Source organism: Bubalus kerabau, chromosome 3, assembly GCF_029407905.1.
Source record: "Bubalus kerabau isolate K-KA32 ecotype Philippines breed swamp buffalo chromosome 3, PCC_UOA_SB_1v2, whole genome shotgun sequence".
Lineage (NCBI taxonomy): Eukaryota > Metazoa > Chordata > Mammalia > Artiodactyla > Bovidae > Bubalus > Bubalus kerabau.
The window spans coordinates 101,107,923-101,133,454 of record NC_073626.1 but is presented as its reverse complement, the minus strand read 5'-3'; the positions used below and the strand labels follow the sequence as shown (position 1 = coordinate 101,133,454).

General features: G+C 38.0%; 1 protein-coding gene across 6 annotated transcripts in view; it reads left to right on the top strand.

Moving 5' to 3' along the window:
- The window catches only part of EPC2 (enhancer of polycomb homolog 2), a 279,917-nt gene that overhangs the window by 214,457 nt on the left and 39,928 nt on the right, over positions 1 to 25,532 (top strand). For all 6 annotated transcript variants that reach the window (XM_055572649.1, XM_055572647.1, XM_055572646.1 and 3 more), the window contains one exon: positions 24,922 to 25,067. In XM_055572649.1, coding sequence (XP_055428624.1) covers positions 24,922 to 25,067 — 146 coding nt within the window. The remainder of the gene's footprint in view (positions 1 to 24,921; positions 25,068 to 25,532) is intronic.

Below are 25,532 nucleotides of genomic sequence, written 5' to 3'. Positions count from 1 at the left end.
CTTACTCTCTTAACAACTTTCATATTAACATATTAGCTATGTTAACTATGGTCATCATGTTGTATCTTACATCCCCAGTACTTAAAACTGGGAGTTTGTACCTTTTGACTACCTTCATCCCCTTCTCCCTCTCCCAACCTCCCATTTCTAGTAACCACAATATAATCTCTCGTTCTATGAGTTTGGGATGGTAGGGGGTAGAATTTTTTTTATATCCACTTGTGAGATCATAAAGTATTTGCCTTTGTCTCTCTGACTCAGTTCACTTAGGATAATGCCCTCAAAGTCCGTCCATAATGCCTGTAAATGGGCAGGACTTCTTGTTTTTTAATGGCTGAATAGTATTCCATTATATACATGTACCACAGCTTCCTTTGTTCACTTACTGTTAGGCACTTAGGTTGTTTCTGTGTCTTGGCTATTGTAAGTAATGCTGCTGTGAACATGGTGGTGGGGGCAGGTGGGGGGGTTGCATCATATATCTCTTAACGTAGTTTTTTCATTTCCTTTGGCCATATTTCAAATATGGTTGCTAAATCATATTGTAGTTCTATTTTTACTTTTTTTGAGAAAACTCCATACTGTTTCACAAAGTGGTTGAATTAATTTGCATTCCCACCCACAGTGCACAAGGGCTCCACGTACTCACCAACATTTGTTGTCTCTTGTCTTTCTGATGCTAGTCATTCTGACAGGCATGAGATAGTATCATGTGGTTTTGATTTGCATTTCCCTAATAATTAGTGAGGCTGAGTGTCTGTTAGCTATTCATGTATCTTTGTTGGACAAATGTCTATTCAGGTCCTTTACACATTTTTTATTGGATTGATAATCTTTTTAAATTTTTAGATTTACAGAAAATTGAGCAGATAATACAGCAATTCCTGCCCCCGCCCCCCCCCCACACACACACACACACACACAATTTCCCCTATTACTACCTTGCATTAGTATGGTACATTTGTTACAGTAACGTAGTCAGTACCTTATTAACTAAAGTCTGTTGTTCGTGTTACTGTTAGCTTGTTGTTTTGTATAGTTTTAATGAATTTTTAAAAATCCATATCATAGATTCATCATTATATTATCCTACAGAATAGTTGAATTACCATAAAAACTCCCTGTATTTTCACCTATTCATTCCTCCAGATCCCTGGCAATCACTCATCTTTCTGCTCTTTCTATAGTTTTGCTTTCCAAATTGTAATTTAAGTGAAATTACACATGACATGGGCTTTTCAGACTGGTTTCTTTCACTTACCATTATGTATTTCAGGTTCTCTCTTTTTTTGTTTTTTTTTTTTGACTTGGTAGTTCTCTTTTTAATTATTGAATTAAAAGTAATTATTAATTATTCCATTATATGGATAATTCCGGAGAAGGCAATGGCACCCCACTCCAGTACTCTTGCCTGGAAAATCCCACGGACGGAGGAGCCTGGTGGGCTGCAGTCCATGGGGTCTCGAAGAGTCGGACATGACTGAGCGACTTCACTTTCACTTTTCATTTTCATGCATTGGAGAAGGAAATGGCAAGCCACTCCAGTGTTCTTGCCTGGAGAATCCCAGGGACGGGGGAGCCTGGTGGACTGCCGTCTATGGGGCTGCACAGAGTCAGACACTACTGAAGCAACTTAGCTGCAGCAGCATATGGATAATTCAGTGTTTGTTTATTCATTTACCTATTGAAGGACATGTTGGTTGCTTCCAGTTTTAAAAAATTATGAAAAATCTCTGTCTTCATTTTTTGTGTGGACGTTGAGTTTTCAGCTCTTTTGGGTAAACACCTGGGAGCACAGTTGTTGGATTATACAGTAAGGCAGTGTTAGCTTTGTAAGAAGCTGCCACACTGACTACTTCCAAAGTGGCTATTTCATTTCTCATTTTTCATTTTTACTAGCAGTGAAGGAGAGTTCCTGTTGCTCTGTATCCTCGTCAGCTTTTGGTGTGGTCAGTTTTAGAATTCTAGCCATTCTAATAAGATGTAGTGGTATCTCATTCTCTAATAACCTAGGATGTTGAGTACCTTTTCATATGATTAATTGCATTTTGTATATCTTCCTGGGTGAAGTGTCTGTATCTTTACTCATTTTAAAGTTGGATTCTTTGTTTTCTTATTGTTGAATTTTAAAGTGTTCTGTATATATTTTTGAGTACTTTATCAGATCTGAGTTTTGAAAATATTTTCTCCCAGTCTGTGACTTGTCTTTTCATTCCTTTAATAGTATCTTTCCTAGAGCAGGAGGTCCAGCTTAATTATTTTTCTTTCATGGATTTTGCTTTTGGTGATATTTCTAAAATCTCATCACCAAATAGGATATCATGTAGGTTTTCTCCTATGTTACTTTCTAGTAGTTTTATAGGTCGGTGTTTTTACATTTAGGTCTGTGATTCATTTTGAGTTAAGTTTTGTGAAAGGTGTAAGATCTGTGCCTAGATTCATCATTTTTAATATGGATGTCCAATTGTCTCAACACTGTTTGTTGGAAAGATTATTCTTTTTCCTTTCAATTGTCTTTGCTTCTTTTGTTAAAGGTTAATTGGCTGGATTTATACAGATCTATTTCTGGGCCCTCTAGTCTCTTTCACTCATCTTTTTGTCTATTTTTTGGTCAGTAGCACACTGTCTTTATTAGTGTGGCTTCACAGTAAATCTTGAAATCAGTCCTCTGACTTTATTCTTCAATATTATGTTGACTATTTTGAATTTATTTGCTTCATATAAACTTAAGAATCACTTTGTCAGTACTGATTGATACACAATGGCTTGCTGTAATTTTGATTGAGATTTCATTGAACCTTTAGATCAAGTTGGGAAAAACTGATAGGTTAACCAAATGAGTCTTCCTTCCAGTAACCGTGACTCTCTTTCTGTTTATTTAAATTCTTTGATAATGTTTCACCAGAGTTTTTTTGTTCTCCACATGTAGAACTTTATTTATTTTATTAGATTTGTATCTTAATGTATCATTTTTGGGGGGTGCTGATATAAATGGTTTTGTGTTTTTAGTTTCAAATTTCACTTTCTCATTGTAGTATATAGGAAAGTGATTGATTTTGTATATTAATTGTGTGTTCTGCAACCATGCTATAATCACTTAGTTCCAGGAGTTTTTGGTCACTTCTTTCATAGACTTTCATATACAGTCCATGGGATCACAAAGAGTTGGACACGATTGAGCCACATCACAACACTTCATAGATTGTATTAACACAATCTTGTAGACAACCTTGTCATCTGGGGGCAGTTATTTTTTTCATCTTAAGTATTTGCTGGAGTTTCCAGTACAGTGTTGAAAAGCAGTGGTGAGAGGGAACATCATCCTTGCATTGTTTCTGATCTTGGTAGGAAAGCTCTTAGTTTCATACCACTAAGTATGAAGCTTGCTGTAAGGTTTTTGTAGATGTTCTTTATCAAGTTGAGGAAATTTTCCTATATTCCTAGTTTGCTGTCAGTTTTTATCATGAATGGGTGTTGGATTTTGTTAAATGGTTTTTCTGCATCTGTTGAAACAGTTTTTATTTTTTCTTTGTTGATGTGGTAGATTACATTCATTGATCTTTTCCAACTTTTCATACCTATGATAAATCCTGCTTGGTCTTGGAGTATATTTCTTTTCATACATTGTTAGATTCAGTTCATTAGATTCAACTTTATTGAAGATTTTTCCTTCTGCATTCATGAGTGCTGCTGGTTTGTAGTTTTGTAATTTCTTTATCTGAGTTTGGTATTAGGGTAATGCTAGCCTCATAGAAGGAATTAGGAAGAATTCCTTCAGCTTCTATCCTCTGAAAAATGTTGTAGCAAATTGATACTATTTCTAACTTAAAGGTTAAATAAAATTCACTAGTGAACCCACCTGTGCTTGATGCTTTCAGTTTTGGAAGATTATTAATTGTTGATTCAGTTTCTTTAATATATACAGGCCTATTCATAGTGTATATTTTTTTCTTATGTGAGTTTAGGCAGATTGTGTCTAAGGAACTAGTCCATTTCATAAAGATTATCAGATTTGTGGGCATAGAATTGTTCAGTGTTCTTTGACTGTCCTTTTAATATCTGTGGATTCAGTAGTGATGTTTCCTGTTTTTAAATTTCTGACATTAGTAATTATGTTCGCTCTCCTTTTTTCTTAGTCAGTTTGGCTAGAAGCTTATTGATTTTATTGATCTTTAAAAAAAAAAAAAAGCTCTTGGTTTTATTGATTTTCCTCTATTATTGTGTTCACTTTAATTGATTTTACTCTATTTCTCATTCTACATCTTTTCTTCTGCTTACTTTGGATTTAATTTGCTCCTTTCTTTCCAGCTCTCACAGGTAGAAGACTTGATTTTCTATCTTTCTTGTTATATTTCAGTGTTTCAAATTTTCCTCTATCACTGTTTTTACGTCCCGCAAATTTTGGTGTTACATTTTCATTTAGTTGAAAATATTTAAAAATTTTTCTTGATATCTCATCTTTGATCATATTTTTAAGAGTAATGTTTCAGTTCAGTTCAGTTCAGTTGAGTCACTCAGTCTTGTCCAACTCTTTGTGACCCCATGAATTGCAGCACACCAGGCCTCCCTGTCCATCACCAACTCCCAGAGTTCACTCAGACTCATGTCCATCAAGTCATTGATGCCATTCAGCCATCTCACCCTCTGTCGTCCCCTTCTCCTCCTGCCCCCAATCCCTCCCAGCATCAGAGTCTTTTCCAGTGAGTCAGCTCTTCTCATGAGGTGGCCAAAGTACTGGAGTTTCAGCTTTAGCATCATTCCTTCCAAAGAAATCCCAGGGCTGATCTCCTTCAGAATGCACTGGTTGGATCTCCTTGCAGTCCAAGGGACTCTCAAGAGTCTTCTCCAACACCACAGTTCAAAAGCATCAATTCTTTGGCGCTCAGCCTTCTTCACAGTCCAACTCTCACATCCGTACATGACCACTGGAAAAACCATAGCCTTGACTAGATGGACCTTTGTTGGCAAAGTATTGTCTGCTTTAGAATATGCTATCTAGGTTGGTCATAACTTTACTTTCAAGGAGTAAGCGTCTTTTAATTTCATGGCTGCAGAGTAATGTTTAATCCATAAGTATTTGGGGATTTTCCAACTGTCTGTTACAGACTTTTTATTTTGTATGACTGAAATTCTAAACAGTTCCCTGTTACACCCTACCTCTAGTACCTGACAGTCACCATTCTACTCATTTTATCTATGAATTTGTCTACTTTAAGTGGAATCCTGTAGTATTTGTCTTTTTGTGACTGGCTTATTTCACTTAGGATAATGTTCACAAGGTTCATCCATGTTGTACCATATGACAAGACTTCCTTCTTTTTAAAGGCTGAATGATATTGCATTGTATGTATGCATCACATTTAGTTTATCCATCCATTGATGGACATTTAGGTTGTTTCTGTATCTTGACTGTTATAAATAACATTGCAGAGAACATGGGTGTTCACATATCCCTTCTAGATCCTATTTTTAGTTCTTTTGAATATTTGCACAGAAGTATGATTGCTGGAAGTGATAAATAGATTTAAGGGACTAGATCTGATAGACAGGGTGCCTCATGAACTATGGACGGAGGTTCGTGACTTGTACAAGAGACAGGGATCAAGACCATCCTGAAGAAACAAATGCAAAAAACAAAATGGCTGTCTGAGGAGGCCTTACAAATAGCTGTGAAAAGAAGAGAAGCGAAAAGCAAAGAAGAAAATGAAAAATATACCCATCTGAATGCAGAGTTCCAAAGAATAGCAAGGAGAGATAAGAAAGCCTTCCTCTGAGATCAATGCAAAGAAATAGAGGAAAACAACAGAATGGGAAAGACTAGAGATCTCTTCAAGAAAATTAGAGATACCAAGGGAACATTTCATGAAAAGATGGGCTCAATAAAAGAGAGAAATGGTATGGACCTAACAGAAGCAGAAGAATTAAGAAGAGGTGGCAAGAATACACAGAAGAACTGTACAAAAAAGATCTTCACGACCCAGATAATCACAATGGTGTGATCACTCATCTAGAGCCAGACATCCTGGAATGTGAAGTCAAGTGGGCCTTAGGAAGCATCACTACGAACAAAGCTAGTGGAGGTGACAGAGTTCCAGTTGAGCTGTTCCAAATCCTAAAAGATCATGCTGTGAAAGTGCTGCACTAAGTATGTCAGCAAATTTGGAAAACTGAGCAATGACCACAGGACTGGAAAAGGACAGTTTTCATTCCAATCCCAAAGAAAGGCAATACCAAAGAATGCTCAAACTACCGCACAATTGCACTCATTTCACACACTATTAAAGTACTGCTCAAAATTCTCCAAGCCAGGCTTCAGCAATAGGTCAGCCATGAACTTCCAGATCTTCAAGCTGGTTTTAGAAAAGGCAGAGGAACCAGAGATCAAATTGCCAACATCTGCTGGATCATTGAAAAAGCAAGAGAGTTCCAGAAAGACATCTATTTCTGCTTTATTGACTATGCCAAAGCCTTTGACTGTGTGGATCACAATAAACTAGGGAAAATTCTGAAAGAGATGGGAATACCAGACCACCTGACCTGCCTCTTGAGAAACCTATATGCAGGTCAGGAAGCGACATTAGAACTGGACATGGTACAACAGACTGGTTCCAAATAGGAAAAGGAGTATGTCAAGGCTGTATATTGTCACCCTGCTTATTTAACTTATATGCAGAGTACATCATGAGAAGTGCTGAACTGGGAGAAGCACAAGCTAGAATCAAGATTGCCGGGAGAAATATCAATAACCTCAGATATGCAGATGACACCACTCTTATGGCAGAAAGTGAAGAACTAAAGAGCCTCTTGGTGAAAGTGAAAGAGAAGAGTAGAAAAGTTGGCTTAAAGCTCAAGATTCAGAAAACAAAGATCATGGCATCCAGTCCCATCATTTCATGGCAAGTACATGGGGAAACAGTGGAAACAGTGGCTGACTTTATTTTGGGGGGCTCCAGAATCACTGCAGATGGTGACTGCAGCCATGAAATTAAAAGACACTCCTTGGAAGAAAAGTTATGACCAACCTAGACAGCATGTTAAAAGGCAGAGACATTACTTTGCCAACAAAGGTCCTTCTAGTCAAGGCTATGGTTTTTCCAGTGGTCATGTATGGATGTGAGAGTTGGACTGTGAAGAAGGCTGAGCACCGAAGAATTGATGCTTTTGAACTGTGGTGTTGGAGAAGACTCTTGAGAGTCCCTTGGACTGCAAGGAGATCCAACCAGTCCATCCTGAAGGAGATCAGTCCTGGGTGTTCATTGGAAGGACTGATGTTGAAGCTGAAACTCCAATACTTTGGCCACCTCATGCGAAGAGCTGACTCATTTGAAAAACCTTGATGCTGGGAGGGATTGGGGGCAGGAGGAGAAGTGGGTGACAGAGGATGAGATGGCTGGATGGCATCACCAACTCAATGGACATGAGTTTGGGTAAACTCCGGGAGTTGGTGATGGACAGGGAGGCCTGATGTGCTGCCGTTTATGGGGTAGCAAAGAGTGGGACATGACTGAGCGACTGAACTGAACTGATAATTGCTGGATCACATGGTAGTTCTACTTGTAATTTTTGAGGAACTTTTTTTTTTTTTTTTTTTTTTACAGTGGGAACACCTGTTTTACCATCGTATCAACAGTGCACAAGGGTTCCAATTTCTCCACTGTCACACCAAGTGTAATTCTTTTGTGTTTTGTTATATTTTAATAGTGACCATCCTAGTGAGGGTAAGATGACCTCTCCTTATAGTCTTGATGTATATTTCCCTAATGTTTAGTGATATTGAGCATCTTTTAGTATGCTTGTTGGCTGTTTGTATATCTTTTTTGATGAATTGTCTGTTCAGATCCTTTGCCCATTTTTAAAGTCTGATTGTAGTTTTTTGTTTAAGTTATTGGAGTTGTTTATATATTCTGGTTGTTAACCCCTTATCAGACATATGGTTTGCAAATATTTTCTCTGTGTTTTCACTCTTCCTTTGCTTGTTTTCTTTGCTATGCAGAAGTTTTTAAGTTTGATGCAGTCCCATTTGTCTCTTTTTGCTTTTGGAGCCTATGCTATTGGTATCATATTCAAGAAATCATAGACAAATCCAGTGTCACAAAGTTTTCTCCCTCTGTTTCTTCTAGGAGTTTCAAGTTGATATTTGTATATGATGTAAGATAAGGATCCATCTTCATCTTTTGCATGTGGATTTCTAGTTTTCCCAACACTTTGTTGAAGAGACTATCCTTTCTCCATTGCGTCTTGGCACCCTTTTTGATCATCTGGTCATATGTTACATGACAGTTTATTTCTTGGCTCCTTGTTCCATTGGTCTTTATTGTCAGTACCATATTGTTTTGATTATTGCATTATTAGGGTATGTTTTGAAATCTAAAATCTATATTTTAAAATATGGTATTTTATATCTACCATAGGGATGATTTTTGAAAAGAATATTTGGTGACTTTTTTTTAAAGAATCTCTTTTTGTAAGGAAATTATTCTTTTCTCTCTAACTCATGTTTTATATATTTGGATTTTTTTTCAGGTCTATTAAGATTTCTATTTTAAATCCTTCTAATATCTTCTGTATATTGAGTTTATTTCCTAGTCCAGTTAATATTTTGCTAACATTAAAACAAGTCTGTTTATAAGAATACTGCTGTTTAATTTCTCAAGTTCCTATCCATTTAGTGGGCTAGAGACATATGTTCTTTTTTGTGACTTATTTATTATTTTACACTATTAGATATTAATAGAATGTGTGTTCTTACTCATATATTACATATAATTTTAGGATTAGTTTGTACTGATTAAGCCAAGATACTGTATGAACCCAAAGGTCTTGAGTGAGGTTTTTTGCTGATGTACTGTACTGGTTGAAAGATTGACTAAAAGTGAATGAGAAAGATAAGAGGTTTGAATTGAAGAATCTTGGGGAGAATATCAGTACATAGGGTTCACTGACCCAGAATATTTTCTTAGAACACAACATTATTTTTAGAGTCATGGAGTAACATGATTTTTATTTTTAAATAGATAATGCATTTAGAAGTTTCCAAAATAAAAGATATACAAAAACAACCTCATCCCTATCTACTCTCTACTCTGAGTCACCTTCCCTTTATTAGTAACCACTTTCATTAGCCTATCTATTTTTTAGGAGTTTGTAATACAGATTCACATACATAGGAAACTATATTTTTATACCCCTTCTTTCACAAAATTTAGCACACTGTATGTACTCTATAGCATATGTTGTGTGTATGTGTGTGTAGGAGTGTGGTCTGGGAATTACCCTATATTAGCATGGAGAGTGTGTCCCCACTCCTTTTTGCTGCTGCATAAATAGTCCTTTGTGTTTGAGATGTGCCAGTTAATTATCCAGTTTCTTATGGAAGGAAACTTGGATTGTTTCTAGTCTTCTGTTATTACAGTTAGTGACTTAGTGAATGATGATGAATATAAAGAATTTCATAAAAGTATGATTATATCTTTTCTTCACAGAAGTTGTCCATTTGCCCTCTGTAAGGGTTAATACTATTTTGGATGTCTTCTAGCAAGGTATGAAAGAGCATATTTCCCCATATCCTTGTCAAAAGACTGCTTTTGAATTTTCTGATTTTAGCAGTTCAGTAGGTACTAGATAATACACCTCAATGTAGTATTTTTTTTTTTAATAAACTTTTGATTTTGGAAAAATTTTAGTTTTTACAGGAAGGTTGTGACAAAGTGTTCCTATATACCTCTCATCTAGTATTACCTAACACACAGACTTTATTCTGATTTCTCAGTGTAGTTTTAATTTAGATTTCTTATAAATGAGGTTGAGGTTCTTTTCATATGTTTAGGATTCATTAGCATTCTCATGTCCTGAACTATTGCTTATCCAGTTGTCTCTTGAGTTATTAGAAAACAAGGGAGGAAGAATCTAAAGGAAGAGATAAGAGAAGACTAAGAAAAAGCATAATTTGAGAGAATAAAAGGATCATTATCTTGATATGCCTGACTTTTTTAAAAAAATCAACTATCATATGCTGTGCTGCTGCTGCTGCTGCTAAGTCACTTCAGTCGTGTCTGACTCTGCCACCCCACAGACAGCAGCCCACCAGGCTCCCCCGTCCCTGGGATTCTCCAGGCAAGAACACTGGAGTGGGTTGCCATTTCCTCCTCCAGTGCATGAAAGTGAAAAGTGAAAGTGAAGTCGCTCAGTCGTGTCCGACTCTTAGCGACCCCATGGACTGCAGCCCACCAGGCTCCTCTATCCATGGGATTTTCCAGGCAAGAGTACTGGAGTTGGGTGCCGTTGCCTTCTCTGATCATATCCCTTAGGTCCTCTCTAACATCATTAGGCTCTTTCCCCTCTCGAATGATGAAAATCTCTACCTGAAAGTTTGAAAATATCCCCTTACTCATTTTCATGGTTTGTAGTTTCATGAAAGTAGCTCATTGCTACCAGTTTTCACCAGTAATACTTGTCGTTTATATGAAATGTGAATTCTTCAGAGTGGGAGAGGAATGTAATTTGTTGGCTATCAGCAAAAAGACTACAGGAATGAATAATCTTGCTGCTACTGCTAAGTCGCTTCAGTCGTGTCCAACTCTATGCAACCCCATAGATGGTAGCCCACCAGGCTCCCCCGTCCCTGGGATTCTCCAGGCAAGAACTCTGGAGTGGGTTGCCATTTCCTTCTCCAATGCATGAAAGTGAAAAGTGAAAGTGAAGTCGCTCAGTCGTGTCCAACTCTTCGCAACCCCATGGACTGCAGCCCACCAGGCTCCTCCATCCATGGGATTTTCCAAGCAAGAGTACTGGAGTGGGTTGCCATTGCCTTCTCCAAATAATCTTGAGTATGATACAAACCTAGAACACTTTTTAGAATAAATCAGCTGGTGGATGGATTTGGATCACTATGTTATCTTGTAGAAAGTGGCCTTGGACGCTTTTGCACTTCATTTTATTTTTTTGTACTTTGGGAAGAAAGTGTAAATGAGGTCTCTGGTCAAGTCTTGTAACAGTATAAAATCTCAGAGAAGCAAAGTCAAGAATTCTGACAATTAACATTTGTATGATCTATTGGTACAACATTTAGAACTGCTAGGTTTGCAAGCTATCAGAACCTTGGAGAGCTCCAAGCAAAGGAGCGGGGTTGGTGCTTGGGTTGCCTCTGAACTTTGAAATGTACTAGTTTGTCATTAACTACTTTGAAAGTAATTTGAAGCCTGAGGATTTTAACAGTACATGAATTTCATAAAAGTTATGATGAAATAAAAGTTCATCGTATTTCACATTAGGCATAAGTAAAGTTTTATAATCTAGAGGTTTTCAGAATGTTGTTCAGCATCACTTCGGAACGTGTTCACAGACCCCACTTCAGATCTGCTGTGTCTGAAATTGTTTGATTGAGTCATACAAGCTCGGCAATCTGTTTGATTCAATCAAATGATTCTGGTGAGTGCTTAAGTTTGAGAAGCACTGTTTTAAAGGCTTTGATAATAATAAAGTAAAGGAGAGACTTGTGAGCCTTTGTCAGATTCCTGGGCTTCTTAGAGTTAGGTATGTGTGATCTTAGGAAGATGATTTATTCCAACTACTTCTTAGTTCATAGATCTACCTGGTCAGAGCCTATGTTAGTATACACTGGCTTCCATTTCGCTGGCATTTAGATATGCAGTAGCATTGCTGATGCTAGGTTTGTGAAACTGATCAACTCTACTTTAAAAATATATATATACTTTTTAATATTTTTGTTTTATATTGGAGTATAGCCAATTAACAATTTTGTGATAGTTTTGGGTGGATAGCAAAGGGACTTAGCCATACATATATATGAATCCGTTCTCCAAACTCCCCTCCCACCCAGGCTGCAACATAACGTTGAACAGAGTTCTACATGCTATGTAGCATGTCTTTGTGGTTATCCATTTTAAATATAGCAGTGTGTACATATCCATCCCAAACTCCTAACTATCCCTTCCCTGCATCCTTCTCTCCTGGCAACCATAAATTTCTTAAGTCTGTGAGTCTGTTTCAGCTTTGTAAATAAGTGCATTTGTATCATTGCTTTTTAGATTCCACATATAAGGGATGTCATACAATGTTTCTCATTCTGTGTCTGCTTTATTTCACTCACTATGACAATCTCTAGGTCCATCCATGTTGCTGCAAATTGCATTATTTCGTTCTTTTTAATGCCCGAGTAATATTCAGTTGTATATACGCAGTACATCTTCTTTACCCATCCCTCTGTTGATGAACATTTTGGTTGCTTCCATCTTTGCTGTTATAAACAGTTCTGCAGTGAATTTTGAGGTGCATGTATTCTTTCAGATCATGTTTTCTTTTTGAGTATATGCCCAGGAGTGGGGATTGCAGGGTCATATGGTAGCTCTATTTTTGTTTTTTTAAGGACATCCATAAAATATTTTCTACCAGTCTAGGTCAGCTTCTCATTTTGTTTGTTTCCTTTGCTGTGTAAAAGCTTTTGAGTTTAAGTAGATCCCATTTGTTTATTTTTGTTATTTTCATTATTCTGGGAGATGGATCAAAAAAGATATTCCTGCAATTTATGTTGAAGAGTGTTGTGCCTATGTTTTCCCTTCATATGTTCATTTTATATATATGCTTACAACTTCAGTGGACATATGGTTTTGAATTTTTGTCCTACTGTTTGAAAGTGCTTTGTAATCATCTAGCCTACTAGCCAAACTCATCATTGATAATCGATATATTTTGTAGTTAAGCATATTCTCTTTTTTCCTGCTACTCTCTCAGTCTGGAATTACCTTTCATCACTTATTCCATGTTTTATGGTATTGTTATCTATCTTAATTTAGAAGGGAGCCTGTTACACATGTTGTACAGTCAGTGTTTGTTGTTACCGGATTCAGTGGATTAAAAAACATAATTTTGGAAATTGTATAGGAAAGGAAATGCAGAGCTGGAGGAAGAGATAGGTCAGAGTTTTTAAGTGAATGACACTCTTACAAGTGTTACTGTTAAAAGACGAACCTTTACAAAATAAGGTGTACTGGTCCTTCTGTCTTACTTTATTGCTTGTATCAGAGGGATTGGATATTAACAAATAGTCCAGAAATAAGCATTCAGAAAATTTGAAACATGGATGAAAATAGGAGCTTTGTATAATATTGCTTCTTTTTACATTAAAAAAGTATCAATAATTCATAAGTAACTGTTGAAAATTTTCATAATGTAAAATAACTTTAAATGGGGAAGTCTTATAAGAGTTTGTTTTTATTTTAATTTTTAATGTTTGTTTTTAACAAATCCTTGAGTGCCTGGTGCACTGGGCCCACAATAACTTGTTTGACATGCATGGTAGTCAACTTGCATTTATTTGTAAATAAATCTTTTTATTGTTTGCTATTAAATGCTTGTAATGTATTATCTTAAGCATTTAAGTCCATGGCTGAACAGAAAACAATCTTTTAATTTATCTCCTTTTGACCATGAAGGAGCTTTTTATTATAGTTATAGTGGAAGAATCACTGAGCTCTATGAGTTGAGATCCTGAAACCTGTGCTCAACTCACCAACATTTTTAACCTCATTTTTCTGATGTATAAGATCTAGATATCATGTAGCTTTTGTTATTTGTAAATTTTTTTGGTCTTGCTTTTAGATATAACCCTGGTGGTCAAAATGTACTAAAAAAAAAAAAAAAAACCTGTAAAAATGAAAATTATCCAGATTTTATGATGCTGAAATATTTACTTTATGAAATATTGCTTGGGTAACCATTTAGTTATGTAATTATGTGATTAAACATCTGGGTTCTGGTCTACGTCTCCCCTTAGAAACTATTACTTTTTAAGATTTTTACCAGGAAAGAGTAACTACTGTATGACTTGAGTCATAAAGCTAATTGGCATCTAGATCTCCCAGCATATCTTTGTTTATTCTAGTTTTCCTCTTGACAAGTTGCCATAGATTTTTAAAATTGGGAGAGGGGGACTCAGGAAACAATCTGAGTATCCCTATTCCTTTCTTTTAAGTTTTTTGACTGCTTTTGTAAATTTTCTTCTTAGGAGTCAGCTTTTGCCCCTTGGGGCTCAGGGACTGTGCAGAGTGGGACTTGGGAGTTTACCAAATGTTGCCTGCTTATTGATGAGCACAATGCAGTTTCTCATTACGATTTGGTGCAGACGAGCTTATTATTAGATGTCCTGTAGACCAGACAGATGACCCTAGTTTACCCATTGTTTTACAAGATCCCCATTACTCTGTGCTCTGTGGAAAGAAGAAATGCAGAGCCTTCTAGTCCTCATATCTGTAGGGTGTTCTGCAAGTTGTTGAAAGTGAGGATATGTACCTAGTTGACCAGTGTATAGTGCTTCTTCAGGGAATCTTCATATTAATGATGTTTTCTGAATAAGCATGCCCAAATATTGGTAGGGTACAGTCCTAATCTTTTAGTCCAGACTGCATCATTGAGCCTGTTAGCAGATAATATATGAGATGTTTCCATCTCCTTCATGGTTCGTTTTCAGATTTCTCAGTATATGATGTATTTGTGAATATTGGTAGTGTATTCTCTGGTCACTGTTTTTTTTAATAGCAGTATGGCCTTTTTTCTCTTTATTTCCTAGAGCCATATAACCTGGTAATTATTATTTCTGGTAGGAAAAGAAGAACATGAGGGATACGGCCAAGCTTATTTTAAAAGGGTTTACTCATTTGAAATGGAAATAAGCACATGCTGTCCATCAGTGGTGAAAGTCCCTTCCAAAGAACTAAAATTCCGAAATAGGTACACAAGTTAGCCTCTTTACTATAAGTATCCAAAAGAAGCATGACATACAGCCATACCCCTCTTCTAAATCAGAGGACAGAAAAGACATTCACTGGGCAATGGTCAATGGCACCCCACTCCAGTACTCTTGCCTGGAAAATCTCATGGGCGGAGGAGCCTGGTAGGCTGCAGTCCATGGGGTCGCTAAGAGTCGGACACTACTGAGTGACTTCACTTTCACTTTTCACTTTCATGCATTGGAGAAGGAAATGGCAACCCACTCCAGAGTTCTTGCCTGGAGAATCCCAGGGACGGGGGAGCCTAGTGGGCTGCCGTCTAAGGGGTCGCACAGAGTCGGACACGACTGAAGCGACTTAGCAGCAGTAGCAGGGCAATGGTCATGTAATTCAAAGATGGAGCATAATACTTTGTTAAGGCAAACAATGTTCTGAGTCCCATCTGAGCAAGGTGCTTGGCAAAAATGGAGCTGAGTGGTACTGGGAGGGACTGCTTTCCACATTTCCATCTCTGGACATGGCCCATGCCCTGCAACACCTCAGCAGGTCTCTGACAGTTCCCAGGCTCATCTTCAGGCAGCTGTGTTGCTGGACCAGTTTTGAAGTTGAATAGTTTTGGAACTAACCAGATGTGGGTGAGACTTGGGACATACTGCAGGAGAAATAAAATAATGACTTTTAAAAAAACATACCCACAGAAACAGTGTTTAAACATTGACCACCAGATACGTGTGTTTGGGAGGAAAACCTTGAGAGACAGGAAGTTCTTTTTGTATACAGGAGTGTTTACAAGTGTAATATTTTCATACTCAAAATGAGGAACTGTGGACGGAGATTCCTCTGTTTATCTCTGGTTATTATACCTAGCTTTCTACCTGACCCATTAAATAAACACTTAATAAGTTGAATTCATGCTAAACCAGGATTTTATATGTTTTACAAACATCTGTTGATTCACTCTGTAAACTATTTCTCTGGTATGTGTAGGAAATAGGTATTATTTCTACATGGTACTTGGTTGGTTGCTCAGTCATGTTGGACTCTTTGCTACCCTATGGGCTGCTGCACGCCACACTTCCCTGTCCTTCACTATTTCCCAGAGTTTACTCAAACTCCTATCCATTGAGTTGGTGATGCCATCCAACTGTTTCATCCTCTGTCCCCTGCTTTTCCTCCTCCCCTCAATCATTCCCAGCATCAGAATCTTGTCCAGTGAGTTAACTCTTCACATCAGGTGACCAAAGTATTGGAGTTTCAACTGCAGCATCAGTACTTCCAAAGAATATTCAGGATTGATTTCGTTTAGGATTGACCGATTTGATCTCCTTGCTGTCCAAGGGACGCTCAAGAGTCTTCTCTAGCACCATAATTCAAAAGCATCAGTTCTTCGACTCTCAGCCTTCTTTGTGGTCCAGCTCTAACACCCATACATGATTACTGGAAAAACCATAGCTTTGACTATATGGACCTTAGTCAGCGTAGTGATCTCTGCTTTTTCATATTTTGTCTAGGTTTGTCATAGCTTTTTTTCCAAGGAGGAAGCCCTTTTAATTTCATGACTGTAGTCACCATCCGCAGTAATTTTGGAGCCCCCCCCAAAATCAAGTCTTGTCACTTTTTCCATTTTTACCCCGTCTGTTTGCCATAAAGTAATGGGACTGGATCCTATGATCTTAGTTTTTTGAATTTGGGGTTTTAAGCAGGCTCTTTCATCTCCTTTTTTACTTTCAAGAGGCTCTTGAGTTTCTCTTCGCTTTCTGCCTTTCTAAGTTGCTTCATGTTTTTGGCAGCTTGAGCAAGAAATAGTAGTAGGAAATTATGAAACCCTTCTGGTGCTTCTAGAGATAGATGATGGTGATGGTTGCATAGCATTGTGAGTGTACTTAATATCACTAAGCTATATGCTTAAAACTGGTTAAGAAAATAAAAAATTTTCCCTTACATGTATTTTACCACATTAAAAAATGAAATAAAGTACTTTATCTTGCCATGCCCATGCCCCAAAAAAGCCCTTTAAGTGAAAATTCTGTAATTATATATATATATAAAACTGGGAATTATACAAAAAAGATCTTAATGACCCACATGACCACAGTGGTGTGATCACACTCATCTAGAGCCAGACATCCTCCAATTCGAAGTCAAGTGGGCCTTAGGAAGTATCACTACAAACAAAGCTAGTGAAAGGGGTGGAATTCCAGCTGAGCTATTTCAAATCCTAAAAGATGATGCTGTTAAAGTGCAGCACTCAATATGCCAGAAAATTTGGAAAACTCAGCAGTTGCCACAGGACTGGAAAAGGTCAGTTTTCATTCCAGTCGCAAAGAAGAGCAATGCCAAAGAATATTCAAACTACCACACAATTGCACTCATCTCACACACTAGCAAAGTAATTCTCAAAATTCTACAAGCTAGGCTTCAACATTACGAGAACCAAGAACTTCCAGATGTTCAAGCTGGATTTAGAAAAGGCAGAGGAACAAGAGAAAAAATTGCCAACATCCATTGGATCATAGAAAGTGAAAGTGAAAAAGTGAAGTTGCTCAGTCGTGTCCGACTCTTTGTGACCCCATGGACACCAGGCTCCCCCATCCATGGGATTTTCTAGGCAAGAGTACTAGAGTAGGTTGCCATTTCCTTCTCCAGGGAATCTTCCCGACCCAGGGATCGAACCCAGGTCTCCTTCATTGTAGACAGGCGCTTTACCAACTGAGCCACCAGGGAAGTCCATAAGCTACCAGGATCATAGAAAAAGTAAGAGAATTCCAGAAAAACATCTACTTTATTGACTATGCCAAAGCCTTTGACTCTGTGGATCATAACAAACTGGAAAATTCTTCAAGAGATGGGAACACCAGACCACCTTACCTGCCTTCTGAGAAATCTCTATGCAGGTCAAGAAACAACAGTTAGAACCAGATATGGAACAATGGACTGGTTCCAAATTGGGAAAGGAGTATGTCAAGGCAGTGTATTGTCACCCTGCTTATTTAACTTCTGTTCAGAATACATCATGTGAAATGTCAGGCTGGATGAAGCACAAGCTGGAGTCAAGATTATTGGGAGAAATATCAATAACCTCAGATATGCAGATGACACAACTTTTATGGCAGAAAGTGAAGAGGAACTAAAGAGCCTCTGGATGAAAATGAAAGAGGAAAGTGAAAAAGTTGGCTTAAAACTCAGCATTTAAAAACGAAGGTCATGCATCTAATCCCATCACTTCATGGCCAGTAGATGGGGAAACAATGGAAACAGTGACAGACTTTATTTTCTTGGGCTCCAAAATCACGGCAGATGATTGCAGCCATGAAATTAAAAGACACTTGCTCCTTGGAAGAAAAGCTATAACCAACCTAGATAGCATTAAAAAGCAGAGAGATTACTTTGCCAACAAAGGTCCATCCAGTCAAGGCTATGGTTTTTCCAGTGGTCATGTATGGATGTGAGAGTTAGACTGTGAAGAAAGCTGAGTGCTGAAGCACTGATGCTTTTGAACTGTGGTGTTGGAGAAGACTCTTGAGAGTCCCTTGGACGGGAGATCCAACCAGTCCATTCTAAAGGAAATCAGTCCCGGGTGTTCTTTGGAAGGAGTGATGCTAAAGCTGAAACTTGAATACTTTGGCTACCTCATGCGAAGAGTTGACTCATTGGAAAAGACTCTGATGCTGGGAGGGATTGGGGACAGGAGGAGAAGGGGACAACAGAGGATGAGACGGCTGGATGGCATCACCAACTCAATGGACGTGAGTTTGGGTGAATTCCGGGAGTTGGTGATGGACAGGGAGGCCTGGCGTGCTGCAATTCATGGGGTCTCAAAGAGTTGGACATGACTGAGCGGCTGAAGTGAACTGAACTGAACTGAGGTAGTAGCCAGCTATTCTAAGTCACTTACATGACCATCTGTTATAATGTTTATGGTTTCTTTGGGTTCTGATAAGTTATATGGACTTAACATAAGCCTGTTATTGTTGATGTACAATTGTACATATAGAGGAATTTTTTTTTTTTTTTAGAAACTCATATCATGTTATAGCAGAGGTGTGTATACTTTTCATAGTGTTAATGAAAGTGAAACTATGGTTGTTGTTCAGTCGCTCAGTTGTGTCCAATTCTTTGTGACCCCATGGACTGCGGCACTCCAGGTTCCTCTGTCCTCCACTATCTTTCAGATATCTTTCAGAGTTTGCTCAAACTCATGTCTGTTGAGTCGATGATGCCATCCAACCATCTCATCTTCTGCTGAGCCTTCTCCTGTCCTCAGTCTTTCCCAGCGTCAGGGTCTTTTCCAGTGAGTCAGCTCTTCACATCAAGTGACCCAAGTATTGGTGCTTCAGCTTCAGCATCAGTCCTTCCAATGAATATTCAGTGTTGTTTTCCTTTAGTATTGACTGGTAAAAAGATCTTGCTGTCTAGGGGACTCTCGAGTCTTCTCCAGCATCATAGTTTGAAAGCATCAAGTTTTTGGCACTCAGCTGTCTTTATGGTCCAACTCTCCATGACTACTGGAAACACCAGTAACCGGCTTTGACTATGGGCTTCCCTAGTAGCTCAGACGGTAAAGCATCCACTTGCAATGCAGAAGACTGTAAAGCATCCACTTGCAATGCAGGAGACCAGGGTTCAATCCGTGGGTCAGGAAGATCCCCTGGAGAAGGAAGTAGCAACCCACTCCAGTATTCTTGCCTGGAGAATTCCATGGACAGAGAAGCCTGGTGGGCTACAGTCCATGGTGTTGCAAAGAGTCAGACACAAGTGAGCAACTAACACACACAGCTTTGACTATATGGGCCTTTGTCGGCAAAGTGCTGTCTCTGCTATTTCATACCCTCTCTAGTTTTGTGATAGCTTTTCTTCCAGGGAGCAAGCAGTCACTGTCCACAGTGATTTAGGAGCCCAAGAAAATAAAATCTGCCGCTCTTTGTACATTTTCCCCATCTATTTGCCATTAAATGATGGGACCAGATTTTATGATCTTAGTTTTCTTGAGTGTTGAGTTTTAAGCCATCTTTTTCACCTTCATGAACAGGTTCTCTAGTTCCGCTTTGCTTTCTGCTTTTAGAGTGATATCATCAGCATATCTGAGGTTGTTGATGTTTCTCCTGGCAATTTTGATTCCAGCTTGTGCTTCATCCAGCCTGGGCATTTCACATGATGTGCTCTGCATAGACATTAAATAAGCAGAGTGACAGTATCCAGCCTTGATATGCTCCTTTCTTCATTTTGAATCAGTTAGCTGTTCCATGTCCAGTTCTCACCGTTGATCTACATACAGATTTCTCAGGAGGTAAGTAAGGTGGTCTGGTATTCCCATCTCTTTAGGAATTTTCCAGTTTGTTGTGATCCACACAGTCAAAGGCTTTTAGCCTAGTCAATGAAGCAGAAGTAGATATTTTTCTGGAATTCCCTTGCTTTTTCAGTGATCCAACAGATGTTGGCCATTTGATCTCTGGTTCCTCTGCCTTTGCTAAATCCAGCTTGAACATCTGGAAGTTCACAGTTCTCATACTGTTGAAGCCTGGCTTGGAGAATTTTGAGCATTACTTTACTAGCATGTGAGATGAGTGCAATTGTGTGGTAGTTGGAACATTCTTTGGCGTTGCCTTTCTTTGGGATTGGAATTAAAACTGACCTTTTCGAGTCCTGAGGCAACTGCTGAGTTTTCCAAATTTTCTGGCATATTGAGTGTCACACTTTCACAGCATCATCTTTTAGGATTTGAAATAGCTCAGCTGGAATTCCATCACTTCCACTAGCTTTGCTTGTAGTGATGCTTCCTAAGGCCCACTTGACCCGACACTCCAGGATGTCTGGCTGTAGGTGAGTTACCATACCATCGTGGTTATCCTGGTCATGAAGACCTTTTTTGTGTAGTTCTTCCGTGTACTCTTGCCACCACTTCTTAATCTCTTCTGCTTTTGTTAAGTCCTTGCCCTTTCTTTCCTTTATTGTGCCTGTCTTTGCGTGAAATGTTCTCTTGGTATCTCTAATTTTCTTTGAGAGTCTAGTCTTTCCCATTCCGTTGTTTTTCTCTATTTATTTGCATTGTTTACTTAAGAAGGCTTTCTTATCTCTACTTGCTGTTCTCTGGAATTTTGCATTCAGTTGGATATCTTTCCCTTTCTCCTGTGCCTTTCACGTCTCTTCTTCTCTCGGCTATTTGTAAGCTTCCTCTGACAGCCATTTTACATTCTTGCATTTCTGTTTGTTTGGGATGGTTTTGGTCACTGCCTCCTATGCAGTGTTACAAGCCTCCATCCATAGTTCTAAATTCACTCTGTCTACCATATCTAATCCCTTAAATCTGTTTTCCACCTCTACTGTGTAATCATAGAGGATTTGATTTAGGTCACATCTGAATGATCTATTGGTTTTCTCTACTTTCTGCAACTTAAGTCTGAATTTTATAGTAAGGAGCTGATCATCTGGGCCACAGTCAGCTCCAGGTCGTTTTTGCTGACTGTATAGAGCTGCTCCATCTTGGCTGCAGAGAATATAATGAATCTGATGTCTGTTTAGGTGCTAACTGACTCGTTTCTGACTCTTTGTGACCCACCATGGACTATAGCCCACCAGGCTTCTCTCTGTTCATGGGATTTTCCAGGCAAGAATACTGGAGTGGATTGCCAACTCCTCCTCCAGGGAATATTCCCTACCCAGAGATCAAACTCGGGTCTCCTGCATTGCAGGTGGGATTCCTTACCTACCGAGTCTCATTCTGTATACTGCTTATGTTTCATTTTATCGCGTTCTTCATTCTGACTTGCATTAGAGTTGGAATAAATTAAAAGAATAGAAAGTTCAACTGGAGGTGGATGCCATTTCAATTCAAGGAGGAGATTCCCAACAATTTAGACCTTTTGAAAAAGCTTTCTTTAAAAAAAAAAAAAAAGTTCTTTTTTATCTTGGCTGTGCTGTGTCTTCACTGCAGTGCACAGAGTCTTCATTGTAGTGTGGGCGCTTTCTGTAGTTGCAGTGTGTGGGCTTCTCGTGGAGCACAGGCTACAGAGCTCTTGGGCTTCAGTAGTTGTGGTGCTGGGTTAGCCGTTCTGGGGCATGTGGGATCTTAGTTTCCTGGCCAGGGATTGAACCCACATCCCCTGCATTGGAAGGTGGATTCTTAACTACTGGACCGACCACCAGGGAAGTCCCTAAAAAGCTCACTTTCTAATATGACTCCCTCACCATACAGAACATTCATGTTTCGGGACTCCTGAGGTCAGGATTGAATGTAGGTTCAAGAAGTTGAGGACGGCTTCTGCCACTAAGAGACGTGACCTGAGAACTTCTCTAGGAATAAATTTTCATCTCTGAAATGAGGTAGATTGAACAACATATTTCGTCTGATTCTCACATTCCACGGCTTTGAAAATTTGAGAGAAAAGATGGCATGGAGCCAGAAAGAACTTTAGTTTCTCAGTTCTGGATAAGGAGTGGGTCTGACTATGTGTCCTGAATAATCAGGAAAGTTTTTTAGTCAGTTAATGCCAACATGTGTAGAGTTTACCCCAAGTGTTGGTAAACTTTCTGTACAGGGACAGATAATACACATTTCTGGCTTTTCAGGCCATCTGATCTGTTACACATTCTAAATTCTGCTCTTGTTTCTTTCTGGATGCACCCTGTGGCAGGATCATAGTTTGCCAACCAGGGATTGAACCTGTGCCCCTTGTATTGGAAGCACAGAGTCGGAATTTACTGGACCACCAGGGAAGTCTTTAAATTCTGATCTTGTAGTGGGAAAGCAGTCACAGATGATTGAGATTTGGCTAACAGTTACTTTGATGACTCCTGGTTTCATTCTAAATACCTATTTTTCTAACTATCTCAAGTTAGGCAGAGAAATCAGTGGAAAAACACTGTTAAGGCAATTTTATTAATTCCATGTACATAATATAACTAGTCTTTCATATCTAAAGATAACAGTCCAACCAGTTGTCATAATTTCATGGTCTACATACCTTAAGTTAATGGAGTGGGTTTATAAAAGATACAAAAATATTTCACTGGCTTGGGAAAATGTGGTTTTGAGACTTCATTATGAGGAGGGATATAGGATGTGCTAGAGATTTTTCAAACCTACAAAGGCTGTTTCAAAATTTATACTGTTCTTGCCTAATCTATAAAGTTCTTGCCTAATCTATACTTTATCTTCATTAAGAGCCTGAATTAGAGCAGATTTCTGTATTGACCATCTAGTGATGTCCATGTGTAGAGTAATCTCTTGTGGTTTGAAGAGGGTGTTTGCTATGACCAGTGCATTCTCTTCGCAAAACTCTGTTAGCCTTTGCCGTACTTCATTTTGTATGCCAAGGCCAAACTTGCCTGTTACTGCAGGTATCTCTTGACTTCCTACTTTTGCATTCCAATCCTCTGTGATGAAAAGGATGTCTTTGGTGTTAGTTCTAGAAGTGTTCTACTTTTGTTTCTTCGGCATTAGTAGTTGGGAGCATAGACTTAGATTACTGTGATGTTGAATGGTTTGCTGGAATCAAAGGAGATCATTCTGTCATTTCTGAGATTGCGCCCAAGTACCGCATTTTGGACTCTCTTGTTGACTGTGAGGGCTACTCTGTTTCTTCTAAGGGATTCTTGCCCACAGTAGTAGATATAATAGTCATTTGAATTAAATTCACCCATTCTGGCCCACTTTACTTCACTGATTTCTAAAACGTCAGTGTTTACTCTTTCCCTTTCCTGCTTAACCACGTCCAGTTTACCTTAATTCATTGACCTAACATTCCAGGTTCCTATGCAGTATTGTTCTTAGAGCATCAGACTTTACTTTCACCACTAGACACATCCACAACTGGGCGTTGTTTTTGCCTTTTTTTTTTTTTTTTTTTGACATTTTAATTTAATTTTATTTTTTAACTTTACAATATTATATTGGTTTTGCCATATATCAACATGAATCCACCACAGGTATACACGTGTTCCCCATCCTGAACCCTCCTCCCTCCTCCCTGTCCGTACCATTGTAACATGTATAATATCATGTATGAAACGAGTTGCCAGTCCAGGTTCGATGCACGATACTGGAAGCTTCTTCATTCTTTATGGAGTTGTTTCTTCCCTCTTCCCCAGTAGCATATTGGACACCTACAGACCTGAGCTCTCATCTTCCAATGTCATATCTTTTTGCCTTATCATACTGTTCATGGGGTCCATTCAAAATTGTGGGGGTCTCTTCTAAATATTAGTGAGTACCTCATCCTGATTTTTGTCAGTTCATAAAAAGAAGCAGTTGACTTCAGGGGCCCAGAAATGAATTTCTGGCCAAATTTAGAGTTCAGCTTCTCAGAGCTAGACAATCCTTAAAGATGATTTCATTTGAAATAACAAATTTATTGCACACATCACTAAGAATATTTCAAGCAATAACTCTTAATAACCTGCCATATTGGTTGTTCTCTTTGTTAATGAGTGATAAAGCCTAACAGCCAAGGGAAGAAACTGTACCCCCAAAAGTGAAATTTTGAAAATTTTAATTTCCTAGCAATTTTTCCTTATCTTTCATGCTCCTCTACCTTCTGTTTCCTCCTCATCCCACCCTCTGCCTCTGGTAACCACAAGTCTGATCTCTTTCTATGAGTTTGGGTTTTTTTTAGGTTCCACATAAAAGTGAAATAATACATTATTTGTCTTTCTTATACTTATTTTATTTAGCATAGTGCCTCAGATCCATCTATAATGTTGCGCATGTTAAAAAAAATTTTTTTTAAAGAAAATTAGTCTGTCAGGCGAGTGCCTCTTTTTTTTTTTCAAGTCTGTTTTATCTCCAGTGATTTGAAATGCCATTCTCATCATATATTTTGTACTTGAATTTATTTCTGGATTGTTAATTTTGTTCCATAACTTCTGATTATGCTGCCAAACTACCATGAGAATAAGTATTATCTTTTTTAATATATTTGTTAGTTTATGTTTTAATATATATTTATGACCCTTTGTTTTTAAAATAAAAAATTCTAATTGCTATTTTAGTGTTCTGTTAAACTTTAAATCATATGAATTAAAATTTATTTTCAGCTAAATCTCTAAAACCAATTTTTGATGTCTGCTTATGAACTCTGGTCAGTGCTTTATATACTTTGGGAGTATTCTGTCGTCAAATATAAACACTATATAACTCCATGATTTCTCCTGAGTTTGAAGATTTTTTTTTCTTTTCTAGCCTTTAATCTAGACAATGAACAACCAGATTATGATATGGACTCAGAAGATGAGACCTTATTAAATAGACTTAACAGAAAGATGGAAATTAAGCCTTTGCAATTTGAAATTATGATTGACAGACTTGAAAAAGCCAGTTCGAATCAGGTACTGTACCTTGTAAAAATGTCTCTTGTCTTAACATTTCATCTAACTAGCAGTTTTATTTTGCATTTTATTTAGACCTAAGTATATTACATTTTACTGTCATTTATATTACATTTTACTGTCTCTTGAATTTCTTTTCCTAAGATCCTTGAATTTCTATTTACAATATTCCTTGACAGTTCAAGAAATACTTAAGCATACTGTCTTTGAATAAGAGTATGAAAAGTACAGTTCTGACTTTTTTCTTGTTTGGATATAAAAATAATACTAGTTACATTGTTACAACATTTTCTTGATCCTTTTCATAGAACTGTCTTTTTGACACTTCAGTAACTAAATTTGCTCAGTTGAGTTGCATTGGTAGTCATCTCACATCAATAAAGTTGCTCAGATTTGTATTAAGGTGCTTTTACCATTTAAGATTATTTTAGTTTTGCTTATTTATATAACATAGAAAATTTTAAG